The sequence below is a fragment of the Lithobates pipiens genome, unplaced genomic scaffold (genome assembly GCF_037356315.1).
Source record: "Lithobates pipiens isolate NorthernLeopardFrog02 unplaced genomic scaffold, aLitPip1_a1.2 Scaffold_19, whole genome shotgun sequence".
NCBI classification, from domain to species: Eukaryota; Metazoa; Chordata; class Amphibia; order Anura; family Ranidae; genus Lithobates; species Lithobates pipiens.
In genome coordinates this window covers 96,164,618-96,191,996 of record NW_027507764.1, presented here as the reverse complement: position 1 = coordinate 96,191,996, position 27,379 = coordinate 96,164,618, and the positions used below count along the sequence as shown (strand labels likewise).

The window sequence follows — 27,379 nt, the reverse complement described above, 5'->3', positions numbered from 1 at the left end:
TCAGTATGGGGCTCTGGGCAGGTCATCCCCAGGGGAAGTTGGAATCAGTGGAAGGTAGGAGATCACAGGTCTCACTAAGATAGGCAAATTCCTTGGGTTGTGGTGTGGGAAGTCAGAAATAAAGGGAAAGGAATTAAAAATATGAGTGCACATAAGGATTCAGGGAGGGAGGGAGGAAGGAAAAAAATACAAGTGCATGTAAGCATGTAGGCAGGTGCATTCTGTATTCCCCACTGCAGGTGGCACTCGACCACAGCAGCAATGCAGGAGGGGAAGGAGGTTGTGAGGAACTTGGTTCATCTATGACTTCCTGCAGTCACAAGGTGACTTGGACGCTGGTGCCCCACGTGGCTTCTTGGGTCAGGCAGAGTCTATTTAAGACTCTGGTTTAGGCTCGCTTTCTGTGAGTGGCTAGTGTAAAGACAGGTTCCTTGTCTGGTAAGGACAGTGCTTGGATGAAAAGACAGGTTCCGGAGGAGTAGGGACAGTGCAGGGACTACATCTACCTCACTTCAAGATGCTTCCCTTTTGCGTGTAGACCGAACAGGCCGCATTCCTCTCCTTGCAGCAGACTGTCAGTACCTTTCAACGCTCTACAATATATTGCTACTGCCAAACTTGGACTCTGTGCGTTTACTGCCTGCCACACCATGATGCACCTTGCTCACAAGCAGGCACAGGACTCTAGGGGGTATTGTCATCTCCAGGGGAAGTTGGAAACAGTTAAGGAAGTGCGGCTACAGGTCTCTTCAAGATTGTCAGAATTCCTGGGTTGAGGTGGGGAAATGCATATGTCGTTATCAGTCTAAGCCAGACAGAAAGTTAAAGGCACTATTAGAAGAGCTAATAAAATGAAGTGCGTGTTATCAGGCGGCTGACTGTAACTTTTACTATCAAACCATGGCCATTGTGCCAATGAAAGTCTCAGGAAAGGTGCTGGAGAATGTCAAACACATGCAGGTCTGCTAACACCCATGTAAAAGGTACCCTAGCAACTATGAGGTTTATTATCTACGGAATGCTAATAAGTAATAAGGTTTCAGCTGTAGAAAATAACCATTACTATGCATATAGCAATTTTAATATGGAGTCATGGCTAACTACTAGCCTGACCTGCACCCTCAGTGGAACACACCGAATGGGGGACATAGATGTGGGAGCGAAGACCCTAAAGTCGGTTTAGGTTCATAGCCATTTTAACCATCACAATAAAACAGCTGTTTAAAATACCAAATCTTCTAATTATACAGATTTTCAAGTCCTCAATATTTTTCTAGCTTGTTAATATTTAGATTTACTATGCTATGTCCCCCATTTATATTATGACAACAGGAACTGTTCACCATGCCTAACCGTATGGGTTATTCCAGTGTTTTCATGGTATCATTGTGCTTTGCCAGTAGTCTACAGCCACTACAACCTGCAGGTCAACCATAAAAAAATAAAAATAAAAATAAAAAAAGGAAGAGGAGAGATAGGCTGTGCAGGAACCACGTTTATGCACAACATCATTAGTATGCCATATATGCATGCTTCAAATTGGATGATTTTACTGCAAAGAGACCACTCCTTTTCCTGCCTGACATCTTAGCCCTTGTACACACGGTCAGAGATTCCGACGGAATGTGTCCTATCGGACCGTTTTGTCTGAGATTCCGACTGTGTGTGGTCTCCATCGGACTGTTTCCGTCGGAATATCCGACGGACCAACTTTTCCAACTTGCCGGTAAAATTTTCAGACAAAATGCCCCGATCGGACATACTCCCATCATGTGTAGCCTACTCCGATGGACAAAGTGCCACGCATGCTCAGATCAACTTCCTAGACCAAAGCTATTGGCTACTAGCCTGAACGTAGTCCCGTCCTAACGAAATAACGTCATCACGTTATGTACAATCGGATTTTCTGACAACTTTGTCCGACCGTGTGTATGCAACAGTTTCGGACAAAATCTGTCGGATTTGGTTGCCGGAATGTCCGACCATGTGTACAAGGGCTCACTGTGTTCAAGAGACTCCCCAGAGCAATGTAAGATAATTAAGGAGCTGGTGGCACTTCAAATGTAAAATCAAATTTATTATATATATATATATATATATATATATATATTTTTTATTTTATTTATTATCATAGCTCCTGTGCAGTACACCTCCACCTTACAGGCAAGGCATGGCTAACAGATTCCGGTTACCGGATATAGCAGCATGTAATGGCGCTCACACCCAGAGGACTTTGGAATTGCTTTACACAGAAAGATCTGTAACTGAAAAAAGCAGGTTTGGTATCTGCCTGTATTGCTGAAGTCACACAGTGCTGGGACCAACTACAGCTTTTGTCCCTGATTCAGTTGTCATAAAAGGTGAAGTGCATGAGTTGAGGGGTCATTTTGCCTGAACATAGAACAGGGGATGGAGGTGAAGTAGAGGAGGCAAAAACAGCAGCTGGTTGTGGACCAGAGTAAAGCCTTGTACACACGATCGGATTTTAGGCAGACAAAACCTCGGATTTTTATTCAAAGGCGTGCGCCTGGATTTTGTCTTGCATACAAATGGCATGGAATTGTCGGCCAACAAACACGAATGTAGTGACGTGCTACATGGTTTTTCAGCTCAGGAAGGAAGGAAGGAAGGAAGGAAGGGAGGAAGGAAGGGAGGGAGGGAGGAAGGGAGGAAGAACTGGTTGCTTTATTAATCGTGACCAATTATGTCATATGCCTTTGCTACAGGAGCTTCAGCAGAATAATCTGGATGATTTTCGGAATTATCTCTGGATGACGGACCCGTGTTTTCACCAACTCTTGGCATTGATGACCCCCTATATTAAGAAGCAGGACACATGCACGAGGCTTTTATTTTATTTTTTTGGATGAATAATAATGATGATCGACTTGGTATATTTTCTATATTTTTGGATGCATAGAATGCACTTTTTGGTTAATTTCTATTGGCAGATAGCATGTATAATTTTTTTTTCTTTTTTCAATGCACAATAAAAAAAAATTGTGAAGAATAATACTTGGCTATGTGTTTTACTTCAAATTACAGTTTGGGAGTAGGCAGTTACATTTAAAAAAATACAATGTAAAAATTGACAAGGAACACCAACATAGTTGTATCTTTGATCTTAAAAACTACGATAATGATGTTGTGGTAACTTGCCTAACAAAAAAAACAAAAACACACACCATAATAATATCATCATTCTTGATATCACTAGAAAATAAAAGCCTTTTAAAATACGGTTTGCCATAACTCCATCAGTATCGCCAGCAAAGCAGTTTCATTACTATCCCATTAAATAAGGAAGAGAACTGTGCGCTGCATGTCGAGATTTCAAAATTTGCCACGTCACGAATGTTAATTCTCCATTACGAATGCTAGTTTTCAAGACCGACCGCTTCCAACGCGTCGTTGCTTCCGAGCATGTGCGTTTGTACTTTTGAGTTTTGTCCGATGGACATCCGACAACACACATTTGTCCTCGGAAAATTTTAAAGCCCGCCATCCAACATTTGTCCGCAAAAAAAATCCGCAAACAATTGTCCCATGGAGCGTACAAATGGTCGGATTTTCCGCCAACAGCCTGTCATCACACAATTCCCATCGTTGTGTGTACACGGCTTAAGCGTGCAGAGCAGAATACAAGAACTCATATGGAAAAAAAATAAAAAATAAAAAAGGAATGGAGACAGTATGTGCACCCAGGAGAATGAGAGAAAGGAAAATCAGTTAGCAGTTGATCATGGGGGGGCAGAGAGATGGTATTATGATCAGATTTTGGAATATTAGAATAGGTAAAGTGGGGCTGAGAGTCTAATTGTCCCAACTATGGTAAAACAGAGACATTGGAACACAAAAATCAGTGACAAGGCCACAGTGTTTAGGTTCTGTACAAAGTACAGATATAGTGTGTATGATGAATGTTGCAGACTGTATTTTGTAGATTTACTGGGGTGATTGGAGGGCTTAAAACAGAAGCATGTCGTGTGGACAGTGGAGGGGAGATGATTTTCTTGCAACAGGAACATAAAAAGGCAATGCGCTTTGCAACTTGTGTCCAGTCATACCAGGCAGAACATCCCTCAGATGGTAAAGGGTAAAATTTGCCGAAAAAAGAAGGGTGTCCGTCTTGTAGAAACTTGGAAACTACGATACCAAAGTCATAAAGCGCCATTATTTTAAAGCGCTACAGGTGAAACCTGAAGCTTCTGCTAGAACTTTCTTTTCACTGAGAAGCCCAACAACTTGCACTGGTGTAAGAATAACTTCTACATGGAAAAGAAGACAAAATAGTATATATCTTATATGAGTTTCAGCCAACTACCTGCACAGGGAATAGATCTCTCACCTATTTTTCATAAGCCGCATTTCCCTCTTGCGTGTTGCTTCTTCTGCCAGATGCTGTGGGCTGTGCAGGTTTGTTGGTGCTGCTGCCACTACAACTGCTTGTGGCAAAGCAGAGCTTGCTGTATGGATCTGATAAGCTGGCATCTCTCCAGTAGCAGCTGAAATATAAGAAATTATGTTTGAAATCAGAATCATTTTAGGATTACTTTATAGAACAAAAGAAAAGAAAAAAAAAGAAAAAACTTTTTAAAGGTCAGTTCTATACAATGCAAGACTTTTAGATGCAAGTGTAAATAACCAGTCTTGATATTAGCCTCTTTTTATTTGCTGTACAGCAGCACCCATACTGGGAGAGAGGGGAGGACTAGGAGGGAATGAGGTATTCTCCAGGCATGTGCTGACAAGGAACATGCTGCCAGGAGGTAATAATGAAAGACTCAAGGGTTATTCTGCTGCTCTTTCACTGTCCAATCACAGGTGGCAACAGGGAGGGTACCAACATGTCAAACGACAGGTCACCAACTCACCTGAAACATCTGGCAGTACTGCGTGAATTTCAGGACTGACTTGACAAAATAGTTTGGAAGGCAAAATTATTCCTACTGTTATATATGTAGCAGCATCTCCGACCTCCAAAAAGGTGACCTCCAGAGTAAGGGAGAGCTGACATACTTCCTTTTAGTGTGGGTTATTAGGCATGGTGGGTGTATTGCAAGTTGCAAACATGGGCTCCAGTCACTTTTTGGAATGCAAGAAAAAGGTTTATTGCCTCTTTAACAGAACTGGGAGAGAGAGGGTTAGGGCCAGGACACCCTTAGGCACATGCAATAGTAATTGGCAGACTCCAAAAAAATAATAGGCAGACAGCAATACATGTAGAGGGCCTTTAAGCTGGCTGCAGCAACTGTATTTATAGAACGGCTGTTTCCTATGGCAACTGAACATTGAACAGTCAATACAGACCCATTACACGTAACGCGCAGTAACCAGTTATAGATCTTCTCTCACATCTCACAGTATCCTACTGTAGATCTTCACTCACTGAACTCCCGGTCTCTCACTAGACTTAAAGATCCCAGTCGTCACTGAATCCCCTGAGCTCTTCCACAGCTAGCCTGCTGTAAAACTCAAGCTTCACCTATGCTAACCCACTGGGTCCCTTTCTTGGCATTGTGCTGAAGCTTTCCCACTTCTTCACTGTCCCCGGCTAGTGAAAAGGCTGCTCTGGTACTCCTTCAGACTTCCATACACTGGCCTCTGATAATAGGACTGGTTGTCCCTTGCTGGCGACTATTCCTCCCTTTACATCTGGCCTTGTTTATCACTTGCCTCTGGCGACAGGAGTGGTCGTCCCTTGTGACAACTGCATCTCCCTCATCGCTGGCAATGATCCAGTTCCCCCATCCGGTGGAACCTCTGCAACTTGGTTGGGCTTCCAGCCAGAAGCCCCAACCTCATGCTGCCACTGTCAAACCTGGCTAGGCCTTGGACAGCCTAGCAGTCAGGTGCTCAAGAGACAAGCCTCAGGCTTCTGGCCTAGCAGCCCAGAGCCTTGTAACACAAGTCCACCCAGACAGCCAACCAGGTGGCACAGAACTCTGATCAACTGACTCCTCCCAAATAAATAGGCGCTCCCAGCAGGCCAAGGGACCAAAGAGACTCCTACCAATTGGGGTCAAACTATTCACTCCTAGTCTGGATTCCCTATGGCATATGCCCTTAACATTCCACTGCCACAGGCAACAATGCCACCTAGTGACAGAAGAGAGTTGTGCATAAAATCCAATGTTAGGAAAAAAAAAAAAAAAAAAACAGTGAATCCCCTATCAGCCAGGCTAGTTACCACCTAGTAGCTTCATTTGTTAGCAACCCTGCCTACTATCTGGGTGCTACATATGAGCCTATATGGGCCTATCCCATGAGTTTAGCTATAAATATGCATTGACATTTATTCATATCAAAAAACAAAACAAACTGCATAAGCTAGTATTTTATTATCTGCCTGAAGTTTACCTAGGAGACTACAGGGTGACAGTCTCTGTTCTCCTTTTGCAGCAGTTATTGCCAGTCTTTTTTACAATTCTTAATTTGGGACACGTCGCAGCCAGGCTACAGAATTCATGCACATCACCATTCCCAAATAGAAAAAGAAAAATAAGCTGGCTTGTACAGAGTCTGACTATAGAAATAGACCAGTTGTCTGGGAACAGTTCACAAATATCCCATAGTGTCCATATATGTCCCTGGTCCTTTGTGCACATGCAGATATGGATATGCTGTTGTGAGCAGAGATTGCCAGTCTGACATCAGGATATGCATCATTCAGATGACATGAGCACCCACAGATGTAGCAGCCAACAGCTCTCAGGCCGATAATACCAAGGGATAATTTTTAGTAGTATAACACTGACATCATTGCTCTCAAATATCATGCTGGAATCTGTCGGTGGTCAGATGAGTTGTACATTGCATGTTTAAGCACAACAACTCACTCCACCAGTTCAGGTTCCCTTATGAATAAATAGGATTCCTGTTAAAGAGGGCCTGCTTCTTTTAAAAAAAAAAAATTAAAAAAATTGTTTTGTTTTTAATTTTTAATTTTATTTTTTGTGGGAGGGGGTGTTGGTTAATCATATTTTTTTGGGGAGGTTTCCATATACAACCATGTTTGAGGGATGTCAAATATGGGGTCAGAGTACGTTAAATATAGGACCAGGGGGAAAGAATCAATGACTAAGAAAAGGATATGTTGGAAACAGATTGATTATAATCCTTTGGTCAGAAGATTGTTTTGCGATTAGTACTATAGCTGACTATTGTATTATTATGGAAAACGCAAACACAAGTTATGAAAAATACCTGTGATGTTATTATATTTGCCTATATACAGGGCTGGAATTCCCACAAGGCCACTGAGGCCAGGCCTCGGGGCGGTAGTGGTGCAGGGACGGCGCCGCATGTGCTGCCCACAAATCGGTGCTGAAAATCCCCACTGTCTGTCACAGACAGACAGCCGGCATGAGCAGCACATGCAGTGCCAGTGCTGTTTTTTTATTTGATCAAGGAACGGGCCACGGGTGGGCAGGGCCTTGATCTCCACTGACGCTCTGGACCTGCCCCTTGCTATGCTGCCTGCAAGCAAACGCGATCGGACTCGGCGGAACAGAGCCCTCGGTAGGAGGAGTCTGACCATGGTGCAGAGTGGAGTGGGGTTAAGTGAAACTAGCAGCAGTGTGGAGGAATTGATCAGATTTGGAGCTGAGCTGGCCAGGAGGACAAGGTAGGTCTTCTTTCTCCTCCCCTGGCTCCCACACCCCATGTGTAGAACGTTTTAAAATTTAATGGGCACACTGGCTGCAGTTGATGGGCACACTGGCAGCATATAATGGGCACACTGGCAGCGTTATCAATCATCTTTGGGTCAAGAAAGACTGAACAGTTTAGCTTTACTTACCATTGAGTCAGAACTTTTAAATACTTTGTCCTACGAAGATATTATCGATGAGTTTGCCAAAAGAAAAGTTAGAACTAAAAAAATTGTAGAGAGTTTCTACTGCTATAATTTTTAAAAGGCATTTTCTGCATTACAGAGTATTTTCAGTCTGCACAATTAAAGCCAGTTATTTTCAGCGTTCTCGTGTGTGATGTTTTTAATTGATCTATTGTAGCAGTTGTCGATAAAGGACGAGAATGGTGGTGGTGGTGGTGTGTGTGTGTGTGTGTGTGTGTGTGTGTGTGTGTGTGTGTGTGTGTGTGTGTGTGGCGGCGGCATTGAAGGATACGACCTTGGGGCAGCAAAGGAAGTAAATCCAGGCTGCCTATATACCACCTGTTTAGAGGGACTTCTTTTCCGGCATGGCTAGCTTTCTTCGTATCGCTTTTTCTAATGTTGGCCCTATACAGCTTCCATTTTGGCCAGTTCAGAAGGAGAAGTAGTGGATGGCACTGTCAGCACTAGATTTTTCAATCAACTTTTTTGAAAGAGCTGGGTGAAAAATTGAAAAATGATTTGCCATACAGTTTCATCTTCCAATCAGATGCAGTTACTTTTTTGGGTATTCAACAGCCGTGAGGTCCCCACAGCAGCTAAATAACCAGCAAAGAAAATTCTTCCATCTTTGCTGTTTAGCATGGACGGAGGAATCTACTCGCTTACTTTGTTTAGCTTGAAGGAGAGAAATCTTTCTGTGTATGGCCAACTTAAAGCTCAAGTCTGGGATCAGCAAATATAAATACAGTAAACTTGGATTGTGAGCATAATTCGTCTGGGAATGTGTTTGTAATCCAAAGCACTCATTTATTAAAGCAAATTTCCCCATAAAAAATAATGGAAACTCCGATGATTTGTTCCACAACAATTATTCAAAAGTCCTTCAGTCTATAATCCATATAAAAAGATTAGGACTTCAAGGCAACTTCAGGGAATGCCTGGGCAATCTTCCTGTAATGTCAGATCCAAATGACATCAATTAAGATGAGAATCAGACTTAGAGCTCATTCACAATGCAGCTCAAAAAAAAAAAAAAAATAATAATAAAAAGCTGCTTTTTACAGGCATTTAAAGCGGCGTTTCAGTCGCGATTTTTTATTTTTATTTTTTTAAAGTCAGCAGCTACAAACACTGTAACTGTTGACTTTAACCACTTGGGATCCGCGCTATTGCCGAATGACGGCATTAGCGCGGACCTAGATTGCCGGGACTACGTCTATTGACGTCGTCCCGGTTACGAGCGGCCTGCGCGCCCCCTGAGGGGCGCGCGCGGCGCGCTCTGTGATCGGCGAGTCCGTGAGACTCGCCTGATCACCGATCCGTGTAAGGGGTCGATCCCGACCCCTTATCACGTGATCAGCTGTCAGCCAATGACAGCTGATCATGTGATAAAACGGAGCCGGTAATCGGCTAGTATTCCTCCTCGCGCTGACAGCGCGAGGAGAAAAAAAAAAAGCCGATCGCCGGCGGCCGTGTTCGGGACATCAGTCCCGATCACGGCCAGCAATTCAAGCGGACACCTGCCCCCTGCCAGTGCCCACCTGCCACCCGCAGTGCCATCCTGAAATAAAGTAAGTGCCCCCCTGTCAGTGCCACCCAGCAGTGCCCATAGTGCCCACAGTGCCACCCAGCAGTGCCCACAGTGCCACCCAGCAGTGCCCACAGTGCCACCCAGCAGTGCCACCCAGCAGTGCCACCCACAGTGCCACCCAAAATCTGCCTCAAAGGTGCTGCACCCCAGTGCCGCCCATCAGTGCCCAGCAGTGCCGCCCATCAGTGCCCAGCAGTGCCGCCCATCAGTGCCCAGCAGTGCCACCTATCAGAGCCACCTATCAGTGCCACCTATCAGTGCCCATCAGTCCCATCTATCTGTGGTACCTATCAGTGCCCATCCGTGCCACCCATCCGTGCCACTTATCCGTGCCACCCATCCGTGCCATCTTATCTGTGCCCATCTTTGCCCATCAGTGCCGCCTTATCTGTGCCCATCGGTGCCGCCTTATCTGTGCCTATTAGTGCCGCCTTAACTATGCCTATCAGTGCCCACCAGTGCAGCCTATCAGTGCCCACCAATGCAGCCCATCAGTGCCCACCAATGCAGCCCATCAGTGCCCACCAATGCAGCCCATCAGTGCCCACCAATGCAGCCTATCAGTGCCGCCTAATCAGCGCACTTCAATGAAGGAGAAAAATGACCCGTTTGCAAAATTTTATAACAAACTATTAAAACATGATTTTTTTTTTTTTTTTTTTTTGCATCTTTTTTTGTTTGTTTAGCAAAAAATAAAACTCCGAGCTGTAACTAAATACCACCAAAAGAAAGCTCTATTTGTGGGAAAAAAATGATAAAAATTTCATTTGGGTACAGTGTTGTATGACCGCGTAATTGTCACTCAAAGTGCATCAGCGCTGAAAGCTGAAAATTGGTCTGGGACTGAGGGGGGTTTAAGTGCCCAGTAAGCAAGTGGTTAAAAAAAGGACACTTAACTGTCCAGGGAGCCTGTTATGTCGGCCCCCCAAGACCGAGCCATCCATCGGATCGGGTGCCTGCGCCGCCATCTTAACGAAGGGAAACAGGCAGTGGAGCCTTGCGGCTCCACTGTCCGTTTCCTACTGCGCATGCGTGAGTCGCACAGCCCTTTGTGAATAGTCCCAGAAGACAACAGGGCAGCTCACTGAAGAGGAGGAAGTGAAGGAACAGTGCCGCGGAACAAGAGGCAAATTAGGAAGACTGCCTAGCAACAGGAGTTTCTGGTAAGTAAAAAAAATTATATTATATATATATATATATATATATATATATATATATATATATATATATATATATATATATATATATATATGTTTTTATATATATATATATATATATATATATATAAAAACACACACACACAGGTTTCCAAATTTATTTTAGATATATTTTTGAAAATATTAATGTGATTTTTTATGTTAGGATGGACTTCCGCTTTAAACTATTATTTCAGCTTGAGCTTGTGCTTTTTTTGTGCTCTGGTGCATGTTTTTATTGAGCTTCTTCAAGCTGCCTTGAGCTTTTTTGAGCATAAGCGTATTTTAAATTTTTTTTTTCACAAACCCTCCTTATTTGTCTCCCTGCAAAAGGTAAAGCATAATGGGCTACTACCCATTATGTGTCACTGACCTGATACAGGAGCCAGCGATGTCACCGCTGTCCCCTGTAGTACGGAGCATCCATCTTCTTCTAGGTATCGCTGTTCCAGCCACTCACAGCTACGGAGCAGCGATGACGTCACTCCCGCGCATGAGCAGGGAGCCGCCACTAACGCCATATCGCCGTTTGCAGCGGCATGCTGCTAACGGCGATAGTGCGCATGCGTGCCGCTGTCTACAGTGCATGCGCCGTAGACAGCAGTGCCTGTCTTTTAGTCAATATCTCCTAATCCGTGTAGGTTTAGGAGATATTTCTTGGACCTACAAGTAAGCCTTAAAGCGGGATTCCGCCGTTTTTTTTTTTTTTTAAAGCCAGCAGCTACAAATACTGCAGCTGCTGACTTTTAAAATAGTGACACTTACCCGCCCAACGCGCCCGAGATGTCGGCACCCGAAGCCGATCTCTCGATCGTCTCTCGGGTGCTGCCGCCGCCATCTTGGGTATGGGAATCAGGAAGTGGAGCATTTCGGCTTCATTTCCCAGTTCCCTACTGCGCATGCGCGAGTCGCGCTGCGCAATAAGGATGGTCCCCGCTGTCTCTGGGATCCGTCTGTTTCCCAGCAGGCAGCGGGGGACTTTCGGAAAGGGGCGTAGATTCTGCGGAAAGGGGCGTACCTTCTGCAGAATCTACGCCGGAAGTGGGTGCAGATACCTGTACTGTACAGGTACCTGCACCCCCCTCCCCCCTGAAAGGTGCCAATTGTGGCGCCGGAGGGGGGGGGGAGGATTCCAATGAACGGAAGGTCCACTTTAATCTAGGCTTACCTGTAGGTCAAAGTGGTTTGTAAGGGTTTACAACCACTTTAAGGCTGGATTCACACTATTGCGAATGGGCTTTGGGTTTCTCCGCATTCCATTCGCATGTCAGGAGATTGAGTCCTTGAATCTTCTGGTCCAATTTAGGTCCAAATTCAGGCAAAAATTCGGACTGACATTGTACCTAAAATGGTGAACAGGAACACACCGGACCCCTGTTGTGAGTCGCTCCGTACTGCGGTGTGAACACAGCCTAAAGTCTGTGGGCACAAGTTGAATAGAAGTCGCCTATGAAGTAGTACAGGAAACTTTTCTAAAGATGAAGCGATTTCAGTAGTGCTAATTAAGACAGCTCTCATTGACTGAAATGGGATGTGACCCTACTCATATTGCAAGACCTCGCTCGTTTATAAAGTTAAAATTTTATTAAAAAAAAAAAAAAAAAAAAAATAATTATATATATATATATATATAAAAAGTTGCTTGTCTTGTAAAACACTTGCAGACCAAGCTTCTGACAATCCAAGGTTTTGCTGTACATTCATCATGCATATTCTTGCATGAATTTTTATGTACTTTTTATGTTCTTCCAGATCTGTACAGTAAATCAGAGTGAAACTTTGCCTCTGTGCAGCAGCCTCCTGTAAAGCCCGGTCACTGACGTTCTCTCTCCTTGTGCAGGGTGACTGGCCTTTACTCCGCCCCCTCCTGTAGTTTTCTGCAGGCAGCCCATAGTGGGTGGGACCTGCTGGTCCCCTCCCACAGCTCTGCTCTCTGCACAGGCTATATACAGCACAGGGACAATGTCACTGGTACTTTTACTAGGCAATTTTTTGGTTTGCAAAGGCATTTGGTGCATACAAAGTAGATTTATATCCTGAGTGGCTCATGAGATATGTATTTAAAGGGTAAGTTCTTCACCTTTACAGAAAAATCTGTAAGGTGAACTTACACAGGATCCCCTCCTCACACCCCCCAGTCCTGCTGACCTGACCTGGTTTGCAGCAATCTCCCATTCTGAGCCCTGGTATATCCGCATCAGAAGTCAGGTGTTTAGAAATCCCCACAGCTGAATCTCCAAAACGTACCCCCTCAGAAGGGATGTTACGGAGCATTCTAATTGGTCGACCCATCATATGGGTGGTGACGACCAATCAGAAGCCGCATAGTGAAGTACAATAATAAAGTATCGAACCAGGCAGAACTTCAGTGATGCAGGTTTATTAATAGCTGGGAACATACAGCTTTATGTTCAAAGTATTACAAGATGCAGGTCTAATTTATACAGTTTCTTACAATGCAAGCATATTAGGTACAACATGACTGGTTGCTAAGATCTACGTCAATGTAAAATCTCTAAGTTCACCTTACAGATTTTTATTTAAAATTAGTTTTCATGCCCAGAGTTCAGCTTTAAGGAGTTGTCTTTTTTCGGCCCTAGGCAAATCAAATACTTCATAAAATTTCATAACATGCATTAAGCAGATGGACGGACGACACATTTAATACGGGAAAGGTCGGGATGATTTCAAGAATACGCCTGAAAATTTCAAAACAGGCTGTTTCGGAAGAAAAGGTGCAATGCATTGATGCAAAAAGCAGAAGTGGGAAACTAAACATATTGCAACATTCAAAATGTGCCTCCTGTTTATATGGACTAACCAAATAGGAAACTATAACCAAAATTACAGACCACACAACTATATCCCTACATCCTATATAGGGCATTTTAATGCAGATACAGATTTAAGGCCCAGAAATCACAGAAATAGAAATTTTGACTAACAGACGCTACTAACAATCTCCCCGCCATAGTCTTAAATTGCACTTTTTGTGTAGTGCGTTTAATACGTTGCCAGCTGTAAGCCAATATGCAGCAACACAGTGGTGGGCTTTAACGGTGAGCTACATATACATACGTCTATGGCCAGCATCCCTTGTTTGTGTACCTAAAGTGGTAGTAAAGCCTCCTTTGCGATTTTTTACCTACATGTAAGCCTATAATAAAGCTTAAGCTTACCTTTAGGTAAAATTAATATCTCCTAAACGCAGAGGCGTACTAAGTAGGGGGCGGGGGGTGCGGGCCGCTCCGGGTACTACACACTGGGGGGGGTGTCAGGCCGGCACCCCCTTCCGCGATTATAGCAGTGGCAGCGTTGCGGGATTAGGCGGCAGCACACAGTGATAGGCACAGGCAGGGAGAGGAGAGGTGAGCTATCGCTGTGATGCAACAAGGGGGAGGGGGTGTGCGGGAGGTGCAGGGTAACACAGGTGCACCTTCCATCCCCTCCTCTCGTGGCCGCGGGCTGTCTGTCTGTGTGATCACTGATGTCACACAGGCACAGCCGAGCAGCCGCCTCCTCCTCCTCTCTGTTTATGTGTAAACAGGGGGAGGGGATCTGCTGAGCATGTGCCACTGCGCTGCGCTGATCTGAGGTACTGAATGGGGGGGGGGGGGTCTGCACTGAATGGGGGCTGCACTGAAGAGAGGGGCTTCACTGAAGAGGGGGGCTTCACTGAAGAGGGGGGCTTCACTGAAGAGGGGGGCCTGCACTGAAGAGGGGGGCCTGCACTGAAGAGGGGGGCCTGCACTGAAGAGGGGAGCTGCAATGAACGGGGGGCTACAGTGAATGGGGGCTACACTGAAGAGGGGGGCTGCACTGAACGGGGGGGCTACAGTGAAGAGGAGGGCTGCACTGAACGGGGGGGCTACAGTGAAGAGGAGGGCTGCACTGAACGGGGGGTCTGTGTAAAATGCAGGGGGTCCAGAGCTGCAGGGTGTTGTGTAATGTAAAGGGGTCCAGAGGATCAGGGTGTTGTGTAATGTAAAGGGGAACAGAGGCGAAGGGGCTGTGTAATGTAAAGGGGCCCAGAGGTGCAGGGGGCTGTGTAATGTAAAGGGGTCCAGAGGTACAGGGTCTTGTGTAATGTAAAGGGGTCCAGAGCTGCAGGATGATGTGTAATGTAAAGGAGTCCAGAGATGCAGGGTGCTATGTAATGTAAAGGGGTCCAGGAGGGCAGGGTGCTATATAATGTAAAGGGGTCCCGAGGTGCAGGATGCTGTGTAATATAAAGGGGTCCAGAGGTGCAGGGTGCTGTGTAATGTAAAGGGGTCTAGAGGTTCAGGGTGCTATGTAATGTAAAGGGGTCCAGAGGTGCAGTTGTGGAGAGGGGGTAGGCAGTAGTGACAAAGAGAAATTGAAGGATGCAGGGGGCACAGTGGGGTATTTTTTACATTTTAATGGGGGGGTGCCAAATATAGGATCCACCCCGGGTGCCAAATGCTCTAGGTACACCCCTGCCTAAACGAGCACCATTAGGAAATATTCACCTGGAATGCAGCCAGGTATGTCACCAGTGCATGCGCTCTGAAAGTCCGGGACCTTCAGAGCTTCGTGCCAGAACCGAGGGCTCTGGCACACACTCGTGGGAGTGACGTCATTGCAGCTCTAGACGGCAAACCTGGAAGAAAGGCCAGGGGGGGGGGGGGGGGGGAACATGTCAGCCCTCTTAGCGGTGACAGCACAACGCTGGAAGGCTTCATTCCAAGGTGAGTATTTCTTAATGTGCTAGTATGTGATGCAGGCATTTTTGTTTTTTTTCTTGTTTTTTAAACAACCACGGTTTACAACTGCTTTAATCAACACCCAAGTAGGCTATTTATGATCAGAAGCCAATGGGGGTGGGCTTCCAAACACTTAACCACTGTGACAGCCAAACACTGATCATGTGACTGGGAAGCCCATGTAACACCTCTGGCATTATGAACTTTTAAAGGGCTGGCTATTGCTGGCTGGAATGTGTTAAAATATAACTAAAGACAAACTTTTTTTTGGGCTATGGATAGTGTGATGGATTATTTTTATCTGTATTAGCTTTTGGAGATTTGCTAACTGTCTTGATCAACAATATCACCAGGAAGGAGGGTGAAACAAAATGTTGAGGTGCCCCCAGAACATGGATAGACGTTAAAGTGATATTAAAAGGCAATTTTGTTTACATGACAAACATGTTATGCTGACCTGCTTTGTGTGGTGGTTTTGCCCAGAGCAGCCCCATTCATCCTCTTCTCGAGTCCCCCGCCGACGCTCTTGGCCCCTCTTTCCTGCCAAGTGAGCCCAGAGCAATCAGCTTGCAATGAGTGAACCCAAGCAGGCTTGCTCCTGAGCTTCTGCTCTGCATGTTTATTCACACACAGAACAATGACTCGGCCCCGTCCCCTCTCTCTTCACTGGCTGCGATTGACAGCAGCGGGACCCAATGGCTCCCATTTCTGTCTCAGCCAAGGAAGAGGGAGAGTCCCAAAAGAGCAGAGAGCCCCATCGCCAAATTGCGATGGGGTTCAGGTAGGTATTAGGGGGGCTGCTGCACAGAGAAGGTTTTTTACTTTCATGCATCAAAATGCATGAAGGTAAAAAAAAAAAAAAAAAAAAAACCTTGAGCCTTTAGAACCACTTTAAATCTTCTATTGGGGACACTTGTTCCTGTGACACCTAAGAGGGGGGTTTCCCTTACATTGAAAAAAAAAAGGATGTCCTCACACTGAGTCTACAGGACAGGAAGCAAAGGAAAATCTCTCTAATAAATACAGATGGCAAAAAAATAAAATAAAGTTGACAGCAGGTTTTGCCCAACCCCCTACTCTATCCAAATGGAAAAAAAACAAAAAAAAAAAAAAAACATTTGGGCTTTAGATATACTCCAAATGTGACTGCACAGTCCAAAAGGCAGCAATGTTTAACCAGTCTGATATGCCCCTTTCTCTTGCTCAGCAAACAAGTCTACACAAAGATCACTGCAGAGAGGGGGTGAAAGCCACTTTAAAGGGTTTACAACCACTTTAAACTCGGCTTTAAAGAAAATCTGTCAGTTGCTCATTCAGGGACATAATCTCTTGAAAATTCAAGCTCCCCATAATCAATTATTATACTGAATTTATGTAGTGCTGGCAGTTTACCCAGAGCTTTATGAAATTAGGGCAGACAGGGCAAATTACAATACAATTTAATACAGTAGGAATCAGAGAGGCCTGCTCCTTAGAGCTTACAATCTAAGAGGGAGGGTCAAGAGACACAAAAAAGGTAATAACTGCAGGGGATGGGCTGATGGAGAAAATAAAAATGTACAGTTGTTAGGTGGGGGCCAGATAGTATTTTTGGGGATCATCTGAAAGTGGACAGAATAGAAGATAGACAGATTGGGGTAGAGCGTTCCAGAGGATAGGAGAGGCTCTGGGGAAGTCCCAGAGGCGAGCATGGGAAGAGGTGACAAGGAAGCTAGAGAGTAGGAGGTCTTGGGAGGAACAGAGAAAATGATTTTGTTGGTATTTTGAGACTAGGTTAGTGATGTAGCTGGGGATAGAGTTGTGGATGGCTTTGCAAGTTATTGTTAGTATCTTGAATTTAATTTGTTGGGTGAGCAGAAGCCAGTGGAGGGATTGGCAGAGAGGGGGAGCAGACACTGAGTGGTTTGTAAGGTTGACGAGCCTGGTAAAGGAACGTGTTTGTTTCCCCACGCACAACCACTGCTCAGTTCCTACATCAAAGGATTCAATCCAAATGACTAACTCCCTTCCTCCCTTACGCTATTCAAGCCTAAAGACTGACTGATCAAGCCAAGGCACTGCATCTTTAAAGAAAGGAGAGAAGGACACAAGTTCCTCAATACCCATAAACACTAGGTTTTTCCCAAGTACTCCAGAGAAGGAATGTTACAAAATGGCTGGGGGTGAAGTTTTCAACATAACCTCTCACTTTGACCTTAACCGCTTGCCGCCCGCCATATGACGGCCAGGCTGTATGGCTCTCGTTCTGGGCAGGCATCATATGACATCCGTTCATTTGTACAGGGAAAGCACACGATCGCGTGTGCGCAGCCCTGTACCTTCGGTGGCGTCGGAGACACCTCTCACCTCTGAGGGGGGTGAACAGCCATCGGGCATGGCTGTTTACCACGTGATCGGCCGTGGTGAAAACACAGCCAATCACAGATGTCACCGCCTCACTTTGCACAGCGCATATCGGTGGCAGCGTATTTCCGGGAACACTGCTCGCCACAGACGCTGGTAAATAGCCAATGGACGGTGGCTGTTTGTTTACATTTAGTGATCGGCTAAATGCCATAGAGCGGTAAAGAGATGTTACCGGGTTCTCCTCCTCACACACCAATCGTGTGCGAGGAGGAGATTGCGGTAACATCTCATTAACGCTTAGTGTACACCAATCACACCGATTGCTGCCGCCCCCCCCCCCCCCCCAATAGAAAGGACCTGTCACCACCTATCAAAGTACCTGTCACAGTTCATCTGAGTACCTGTCACCAGGTCATCACAGTACCCGAGTACCTGTCACCAGGCCATCAAAATACCCATCTCCAGGCCATCAGAGCACCCGTCTCCAGGCCATCAGACTAACAGAGTATCTGTCACCAGGCCATCAGAATACCCGAGTATCTGTCAACAGCCCATCAGAGCACCTGTCACCAGCCCATCAGTGTACCCGAGTACCTGTCTGCAACTCATCAAGTTACCCGAGTACCTATTTGCAGCCCATGCCTCATTGAATATACGTTGGGGTGTTTGCTTTCCCAAATGGGGTCATTTTGTGGGCAATTCCATTGTCCTCGTGCTCAAGGACCTTCAAAAGTGTGATAGGCAGGAATGAAATGAGAAGTGTAATTTATGCTCCTAGAACACCTGAAGGTACTACTTAAATGTTGGGCCTCTGTATGTGGCCAGGCTGTGTAAAAGTTTCACACATGTGGTTATCGCCATACTCAGGAAGTGTAGCAGAATGTATTTTGGGGTGTAATTTGTTGTATGCATATGCGGAGTGTGAAAAATAACCCGATAATATGACAATTTTGTTAAAAAAAAAACCCACACAAAAAACTGAAAATTTATGTCAAAATACTTACCGTAATTTTCCTTTCCTGATGAACTCCATGGCAGCCTACGTGTGGGTTTAGTCCCGCCTCCATTACTCTATAGGACGATACTCCCATAAATCTTTGCTCCCTGCCAGAGGCCGTGTTCGGTAACTATCCTACTCCAGCCATTTGGGAGGGAACTCCTGCTGCCATGGAGTCCATCAGGAAAGGAAAATTACGGTAAGTATTTTGACATAAATTTTCCGTTTTCCCGACAGACTCCATGGCAGCTTAGGTGTGGGAAATAACTCGCCAAGACACACCCGGGTGGGCAAAAATGCTGCTTAACAAAGATTTATTTGACACCGTCAACAGACAAAACTTTAACTCCAAAGTCAACTGAGGATAGAGCCGCCGGCTCAACACAATAATGAGACATAAAAGGTGTGTATTGAAGACCACGAGGCCGCCCTGCATATCACGTCAGGAGCCACGTGGCAAGAGGCTGCCCACGAGGTAGAAAGACTTCTGGTCGAATGCGCCGTCACCTCCTGAGGAGGAGCCAAGCCCTTTTCTCTGTATGCCCACTGGATTGCTTGAACTATCCATGCCGCAATTGACCTGACTGATGCTCTAGTGCCCTTGTTCTTCCCACAGAACCGAATGAACAGGCAGTCTGACTGCCGGAATGGAGCTGTAGCTTTCAAATAGAGCTTTAATGAGTGCCCAACATCAAGTGGATGAATTTCGGAGGAATCCGAGGATCTGAATATGGGTAGAGAGATTTCTTGATTTTCATGAAAAACCGAAGCGACCTTAGGGTTGGACCCCAACATTGGAACTAGGACCACTCTGTCTGGAAAAAAGTTAGAAAAGGCTCCTTGACTCCTAGAGCTTGAATCTCTGATACTCGTTTTGCCGAGGTGACCGCCACCAGGAATGCAGTTTTCAAGGCGAGTTCTCTGATGGAAAGAGCCTTACTGAAAAGAGAAAAGAAGTCCAGAACTAGAGGCAGATCCCATTTAGGGAATCTGGGTTTTTTCTGGGGTCTCAATCTTACTGCGCCTTTGAAGAACTGCTGGATAAGGGCATGCTTGGCCCACTGAACCCCTGTAAATGCGGAGATAGCCGAGACTTGAACCGGAAGGGAGCTAACTGACAAGGGTAAGTCCAAGCCTGATTGCAGGAAACCTAAAACTTCTTGAACTGTGGGTGAAACGTAGGAACTAGTTCTGGAGGACACATAAGATACAAATTTGGCCCAGATCCGTTCATACACCTTATTAGTACTTCTTCTCCTTGCACTTAAGAGGGTGGAAATGGCTTCCTTAGGACACCCTAGTGCTTCCAGCCTTCCCCTCTCAAGAACCAGGCACTCAACTGAAGGTGAGCCGGACATGGATGGAGAATCGAACCCTGGGAGAGCAGGTCCCGTCTGGATGGAAGAGGAACTGGGTCCCGAAAGCTGAGGAGGGATAGGAGAGGAAACCAAGGCCTGTTGGGCCAATGCGGAATTATTGCCAACACTTCTACTTCTTCCCATCTGAGTCTCTTCAGGAACTGAAAGATAATTGGAATTGGAGGGAAGGCGTATGCCTTGTGGAACCACCACTGCTCTGTTAGGGCATCTATCCCGTAGGCCTGCGGATCCTTGAACCTCGAATAGAACCTCGTTAGCTTCCTGTTGAAACGGGAGGCGAAGAGATCCACTTCTGGAGACATCTCCAGGGATAGAACCCACTGAAACACATCTTCATGTAGGGTCCACTCGTTGTTGTCCAAGTGGACTCGTGAGAGAAAGTCCGCTTGGACATTGATTACTCCAGGCACATAGGCTGCTGTTAAGTTGGCCAGATTCCTCTGGGCCCAACGCATTATTGGATCCACTACCCTCAGCAGAGACCGACTTCTGGTGCCCCCTTGCTTCCTTACGTATGCGACCGCAGTCGTATTGTCCAGCCTGAGGACTACGGATGCTCCCACTATCAGATGTGGAAATGCCAACAGCGCTAGGAAGGCTGCTCGTAGTTCTAACACATTTGACACTATTCCCCGAGAGGGAAAGTCCCAAATGCCCTGAGCCACTTCCGATAGACAATGTGCCCTCCAGCCCTTGTTGCTGGCATCTGACGTCACTGACATCCATTTGATTGGAAGAAGAGAGTGGCAATTCAACAGGTTCTCCCGATGAAGCCACCAGAGGAGGGAACCTCTCATGGTCTGAGTAATCTCGATGGACTGGACCTTTTCTCCCGACCACTGGCAAAGAAAACCCATTTGAAAGGGGCGCATCCTCCACTGTGCCCACTTCACCATCGGTATGGTAGACACCATGGTGCCTATGATCTTTAGGCAATGAAGAGCACTGAGACGAGACGAAGAGAGAGCCAGGTGGATCCTGTCCCGTACTACTGCAATCTTCTCCTCGGGCAGAGAGATGGTACCTTTTGCCGTATTGAACAGAGCGCCGAGGAACACGAGAGACTGTGTAGGAACTAACTGGCTTTTCTCTAAATTCAGGAGCCACCCGAATTCCTTGAGGGTTGCGATGACTTGATCCCTGTGTTTCAAGAGACAATCCTTGTCCTGAGCAAGAAGAAGTAAATGGCCCAGATAATGATGAATCCGGATTTTCCTGACTCTCAACAATGCTACGACTGCTAGAAGGACCTTCGAGAATGTGCGAGGGGAGGTTGACAGACCGAAAGGAAGGCAGGTAAACTGTAAATGAAGCTGGCCAATGGAGAAATGAAGAAACTGTTGGAACTCTGTGGCCACTGGAACGTGAAAATAGGCGTCCTTGAGGTCTATTGATACAAGCCAGTCCCCTGGCTGCACTGATTGTTGAATCGTGGACAGAGTTTCCATTTTGAACTTCTCCTTTCGTATGAAGCGATTTAGACGCGTCAAGTCTATTACGGGTCTCCACGTACCGTTCTTTTTCTGAACCAGGAAAAGAGGGGAATACATTCCCATGCCGCGTTGGTTGTCAGGAACAGGAATAGTGGCGCCTTGACCCAACAAAGATTTTATGTAGGTTAAAAGAATTTGTCTTTTTTCTTCCGACCTTGGAATGGATGTGGGAACACACTTGAGTTTGGGGACACTGCTGAACGACCAAGTGTGCCCGGAGGAGACCGTCTTGATGGTCCAAAAATCCTGGATCAAGGCCGCCCAGACGTGCCGAAAGTGGAACAATCGAGCTCCTACCCGGACCGCCTGGACGGGCCGGATCTCAAAAGGACTTAGTAGGCTCCTTTTCCCCCATTGAACTGCTCTTTGCAGATTTTTTGAGAGATGTCTGTCTGGATCTCCAAGATCTGGAAAATTCCCGTCCAGGCCTGTAAGTGCGTACCTCCCTGGCACGATCTTGACCCTGCTTTCTTGGGAACGATCTCCTTTGATTCTGCAGGCGCCTATCCTGGGGGAGAAACCCTGACTTACCCCCGGTGGCTCGAGTTATAGCACTATCCAGCTTATTGCCGAAAAGGGAAGAACCATCAAAAGGAATACGGCACCAAACCTGCTTAGAAGCGGGATCGGCTAGCCAAGGACGGAGCCACAGGGCACGCTTGGCAGTTACAGACAAGAGCATAGCTCGAGCCACCAGTCGGATAATATCGATCGAGGCCTCTCCCAGGAAAGCTGAAGCCAGTCTTAGTTCTTGAATTGGAGAACTCTTGGCCAGATCTTCTGAGATGTTCCTGAGTGTTTCATCAACACTATCAGACCAAACTTCCATCGCTCTAGACAGAGCGGCTAAGGCCAGAGCCGGTTTACAGGCCATGCCAGCCGTAAGATAGATCCTCTTCAGGTCAGAATCAATTCTCCTATCCAGAGCATCCTTAAAAGAGACCGTGTCCTCAAGAGGAAGGGTCACATGTCTGACCAATCTCATTACAGCCGCATCCACCAGAGGGGAAGACTCCAAATTTTTAACTTCTTCCTCCTTAAAAGGGTAAAATCTCTGGATCTTAGATAGAAGAGAATTCTTTTTCTCTACCTTGCTCCACTCATCCGAGATCACTTCTCCCAACTCTGAGAGGAAAGGGAAGCTAAATACTTCTTTAATTGCTTAAAAAAAAAAAAACTTTCTTTGCTTCGCCGGAGCCACTACCGGCTCTTCCCAGTTCAGCGTTTCCTTGATGGCTTTGACCAAAGGAGGAAGCAGGGCAAAGTCAAAACCCGAACCAGACTCTTCTTCCTCAGATTCACTATCTGAGAGGACAGCAGACGGATGGCTAGGCAGAGAGGAATCCCATGTGTCCTGGGCCTGAGCATCCCTCCCTGGAGACCTTGGAGACTCTATGGGAGACAACTGGGGGGCTTCAAATTTCTTTAGACTGTCCTTGACCAATCTTTCCACCATAGACTTCAGCTGTTGGTCAGAGTCACTCCTTTCACCCGTCGCTTTAACATAACAGGCATCACAAAGGGACTTGTCAGCAGGAACCTGCGTCCTGCACCCCCAGCATAAACCTTCAGCTGCGTGACTTGGGCAAGCTGTTGAAGGGCGGGAAGATTCCCAGCTACGGAGACTGGTTCTCGCAGGAGAATCATGTCGTCTGGATCTGTAAGAGGAATGCCGGCGGTGGGACTTAGACGAATAACTTCCTCGGTGAGAACTCCGGCGTTGAGTAGACCTAGAAGGGCTGAAAAAGGGAAAACCCAGCAGTGTTAGTGGAACATCCCCTAATGTTCCTTCTCCGAGAGGGCTGGCCACTAGCAGGCGGCAAGGCATCCAAAGGATCCATCAGGGCTGGAAATAAAACAGCCCCAATTAAACACAGAGAACAGCTAGGGTAAGCAAAGATAAACTGACCTTTATCAAAGACACATACCTAATGCTGAAGAAACCAGGGCTCAGGAATGGCACTGCAGGCTTTACAAGCATCCCAGAGTCTCTGCAAGCTGTTCTCTGTTTTTAAAACTGCCGCCTTAATGACGTCACGAATTACGTCATGAAAACGCTAGTGCGCATGCGCGAAGCCCGCAACGCGCATGCGTGAACCAAGCCTCGTCCTCTCGCCGGTCTCACGCATGCGCAGAGTGACCGAGCGGTGAACGAGGAAGTAACTGGGTGGCTGGAACGCAAGGAAACCAGCCGCCCAGCAAGCCAGATACATCGCACAGCGCTGTATGGGGGAAAAAAAAGACACACCGCAATAAAACAAGAAACACACAGAAAATGACACAGAAAGGCTGCCATGGACAACATACAGCTCACCACTCCTGTAGACGGACACCAGCCGAGGTAGGTCCCCAAACACATGCCGGACTTCTGGGGGGGGGGGGGGGGGGGCGATAGTCACCTGCTAGTAGCTAGGCTCACGACTAACACGCGGCTTCACCTGTCAGTGACCAGGCATACACCTCTTCAGCGCCTCTTCCATATGCCCCTTTTCCATACTCCACTAGTAGCTAGAGCTTATTGGAAATATGCGACTCCAAGTCGCTCGGCCGGTCCGTATCGCAGAAAAAAATGCAAGTCTTCAGGTTAAAAAGACACATGCTAGGTCCCACCAAAAGAAATCACTATTTGTGTGGAAAAAAGTAAGGGTACAGTGTTGCATGACTGAGTAATTGTCAAAGTGAGAGAGCGCTGAATGCAGAAAATTGGTCTGGGCAGGAAGGGGGTGTAAGTGCCCTGTATTGAGGTGGTTAAATTGTTGCTAAACCCACAACAGTAAAATCAGTCTATATATGCAGTAAAGCATGCTTGTTATACTTACTGTGGAATCTAAGGGGAATATTTTGCATTGATTAACCCCTTCCCTGCCAGTGTCATTTACACAGTAATTAGTACATTTTTTAATGGTCCCAAAATAGTGTCAAAAGTGTCTGCCATAATGTTGCAGTCACAATGAAAATCGCAGATCGCCGCCATTACTAATAAAAAAAATAATAATAATAATAATAAATAATAACAACAACATCATAAATCTATCCCCCATTTTGTACGCGCCTATAACTTTTGCGCAAACCAATATACGCTTATTGCGATTTTTTTACCAAAAATATGTGGAAGAATATATATATCGGCCTAAACTGAGAAAGAAATTATATATATATATATTTTGGCGAGAAGACCCATCCGAGCTGTGCAATAAATTTTTAAACCTTGTGTGTTGTGTTTTATTTACATTTTTTTCCACAGGTGAATGGGTAGGGGTACATTGTACCCCATACTCATTCACATAGGGTGGAGGGCCGGTATCCGGGGGCCCCCTTATTAAAGGGGGCTCCTGGATTCCGCTAAGCACCCTGCCTGCAGACCACGACAACCAACAACCAGGGTTGTCAGGAAGAGGCCCTTGTCCTCATCAACATGGGCACAAGGTGCTTTGGGGTGGGGTGGGGGGGGGCCGCGGGTCCCCCTTCCCCAAAGCACCCCCCCATGTTGAGGGTATGCGGCCTGGTACGGCTCAGGAGGGGGGGGGGCTGCTCGCTCGTCCCCACCCCTTTCCTGACCGGCCGGGTTGCGTGCTCGGATAAGGGTCTTAAATGGACCTTGGGGGGGGGGACTCCCACGTCGTTTTTTTTTTTGGCGTAGGGCTTCCCCTTTAAGTCCATACCAGGTGATGGGGCCAGGGATGTGTCAATCTCGCCGCCGAAGGCGGCAACATTGACATCCTTTGCTAGTCCCGGCTACCTGGAGCCACGTTCAAAATGAACGGACTTTGCTCCATGTGTGGGCAAGTCCGTTCATTTCAAAAGTACGGCGGATAGTCCAGCGGACAAGTCCCGTGTTGTGGGCAGGTCCGCTCGTTCGGAAATTTGGCGGACTTTCCGGCGGTTTGCCCGCCAGGCTAAGTCCACCGGATAGTCTGATCGTGTGTACGTGGCATTAGAAACAAAAAAACCTTGCGAGCTACCACTAGTATATATCAACTCCTATCTGGACAGCTTCTGACACTGATCGTGTGTGTGTGTGTGTGTGTGTGTGTGTGTGTGTGTGTGTGTGTGTGTGTGTGTATATATATATTTATTGTGAATCAAATTATCAAATTAATATAAAGCATATAATCAAACAGCTTAATAATCCAAGCACATGCATGAATGTATAAAGTGACCCAGTGAACTAAAAAAGTGGCATGCGCAAAAATTAATACAATAGAAGAAAATCTTGTGAATCAAAAAAAAACAAAAAAAAAAACACCATAATTGGATAATGAAGTCTATTCAAAAATTTGTCAAATCTTGTAATGGTGATTCAAAAGTGTTCTCGTGTCCACACAGGTGCTTATGTGTATACGCTCACCTCAGAGTGTGTGACCTCACAATTAAGTTCAGTTAGTACACACATATGTAAAAGAAAGGAAAGTAGAAATGGCGCTGCCCTCTAATTTACTAAAGAGAAAATTGTGCTAGAAAAATTCTACTATCAGGATACTGTGTCCTTAAATTAAATTGAAAAAAGTGAAATTAAAATTAAAAAGAAAACATTTTTTTCCCATACTTGAAACCAAAGTGCTGTGTTAGACCCTCTGTCAGGTGCTGGTGATCTCCCAAATAAATAGGTTCCTTTCACCAGAGGTAGTATTTTATAAGTGGGTTTTCTAAATATAAATATACATTTTGTTCTGCATTTTTCTAAATATAAATATTATATTCTGTCTGGCATTCTTAAACCTAGCACAGGGGGTCTAACACACAAATAATATTTTTTTTCTACACATGGTACACCCTTGAAAAAAATAAAATAAATAGCACTTTCATACAGGAAAAAAAGTGAGTTTATTCATATTTCTATTTAGTTATTTTTCCTTGGGTCATATATTACACATTTCACCAACTCCTGACAGAGGGTCTAACACAGCACTTTGGTTTCAAGTATGGACAAAAAAAGAAACTTTTTTTCTTTTAATTTTAATTTCACTTTTTTCAATTTAATTTAAGGACACAGTATCCCGATAGTATAATTTTTCTAGCACAATATTCACTTTAGTAAATTAGAGGGTAGCGCCATTCCTACTTTCCTTTCTTTTTCATCCTTTATTCTACCTACGGGTAGAAGTAAACTGTAGAGGCAGCTACAACCCCCTAAAGCATAAAACTGCACAAATAAAAGATTTTTTCCCCATTTCCTTTATATAATCCATAGCGCAGTATCATTTCCTTCTTTCTTTTACACGCATATGAACCACCCCTGGGTTCAGTGTTAGGCTGGATTCACATCTATGCATTTTTGGTGCTTTTTGCATTTTGCAGATTTGCACTACAGTCCATTTAACATGGTTTCCTATTGAACTCGTTCTGTAGTGCAAATCTGCAAAATGCAAAAAGCACTAAAAATGCATAGGTGTGAATCCAGCCTTAGTGATGGGATCCTGGGCTGCTTAGTGGTGCTGTCTCAAACATCCATATAAAACATAAAATGCACCAAAAACATGTTGGTGCGCATTGGTTGTACTTTACATTTCAGCACAATGAGAGTTATAACCCACATCGATCCAAGGTAGCATGGAAGTGCACGATGACACATTGATTTCAAAGGAAAACGGGTCATGCAAAAACTCAAAAAGTGTCTTGAATTGTGAAACCGAGTTGGTATCTTAGGTGGAAAACGAAACTGACGCACTAACATTTCCAAGGCCTAGGTGTTACCCACACATCAATTGAAGTTTCAAGAATCATAGCAAGCCATGGTTTGCCCACGTAGGGGCAGCAACTGACATGCATGTGAAGAAACAGCGTATGAACATGTAATGCATAACAAAAACAAAAAA

General features: G+C 45.6%; 1 protein-coding gene across 2 annotated transcripts in view; it reads right to left on the bottom strand.

The window, feature by feature from the left end:
• Positions 1–27,379, bottom strand: part of CREM (cAMP responsive element modulator) — a 38,676-nt gene that overhangs the window by 4,375 nt on the left and 6,922 nt on the right. For both annotated transcript variants that reach the window (XM_077491104.1, XM_077491105.1), the window contains exon 2: positions 4,349–4,505. In XM_077491104.1, the coding sequence (XP_077347230.1) occupies positions 4,349–4,505 (157 nt within the window). The remainder of the gene's footprint in view (positions 1–4,348; positions 4,506–27,379) is intronic.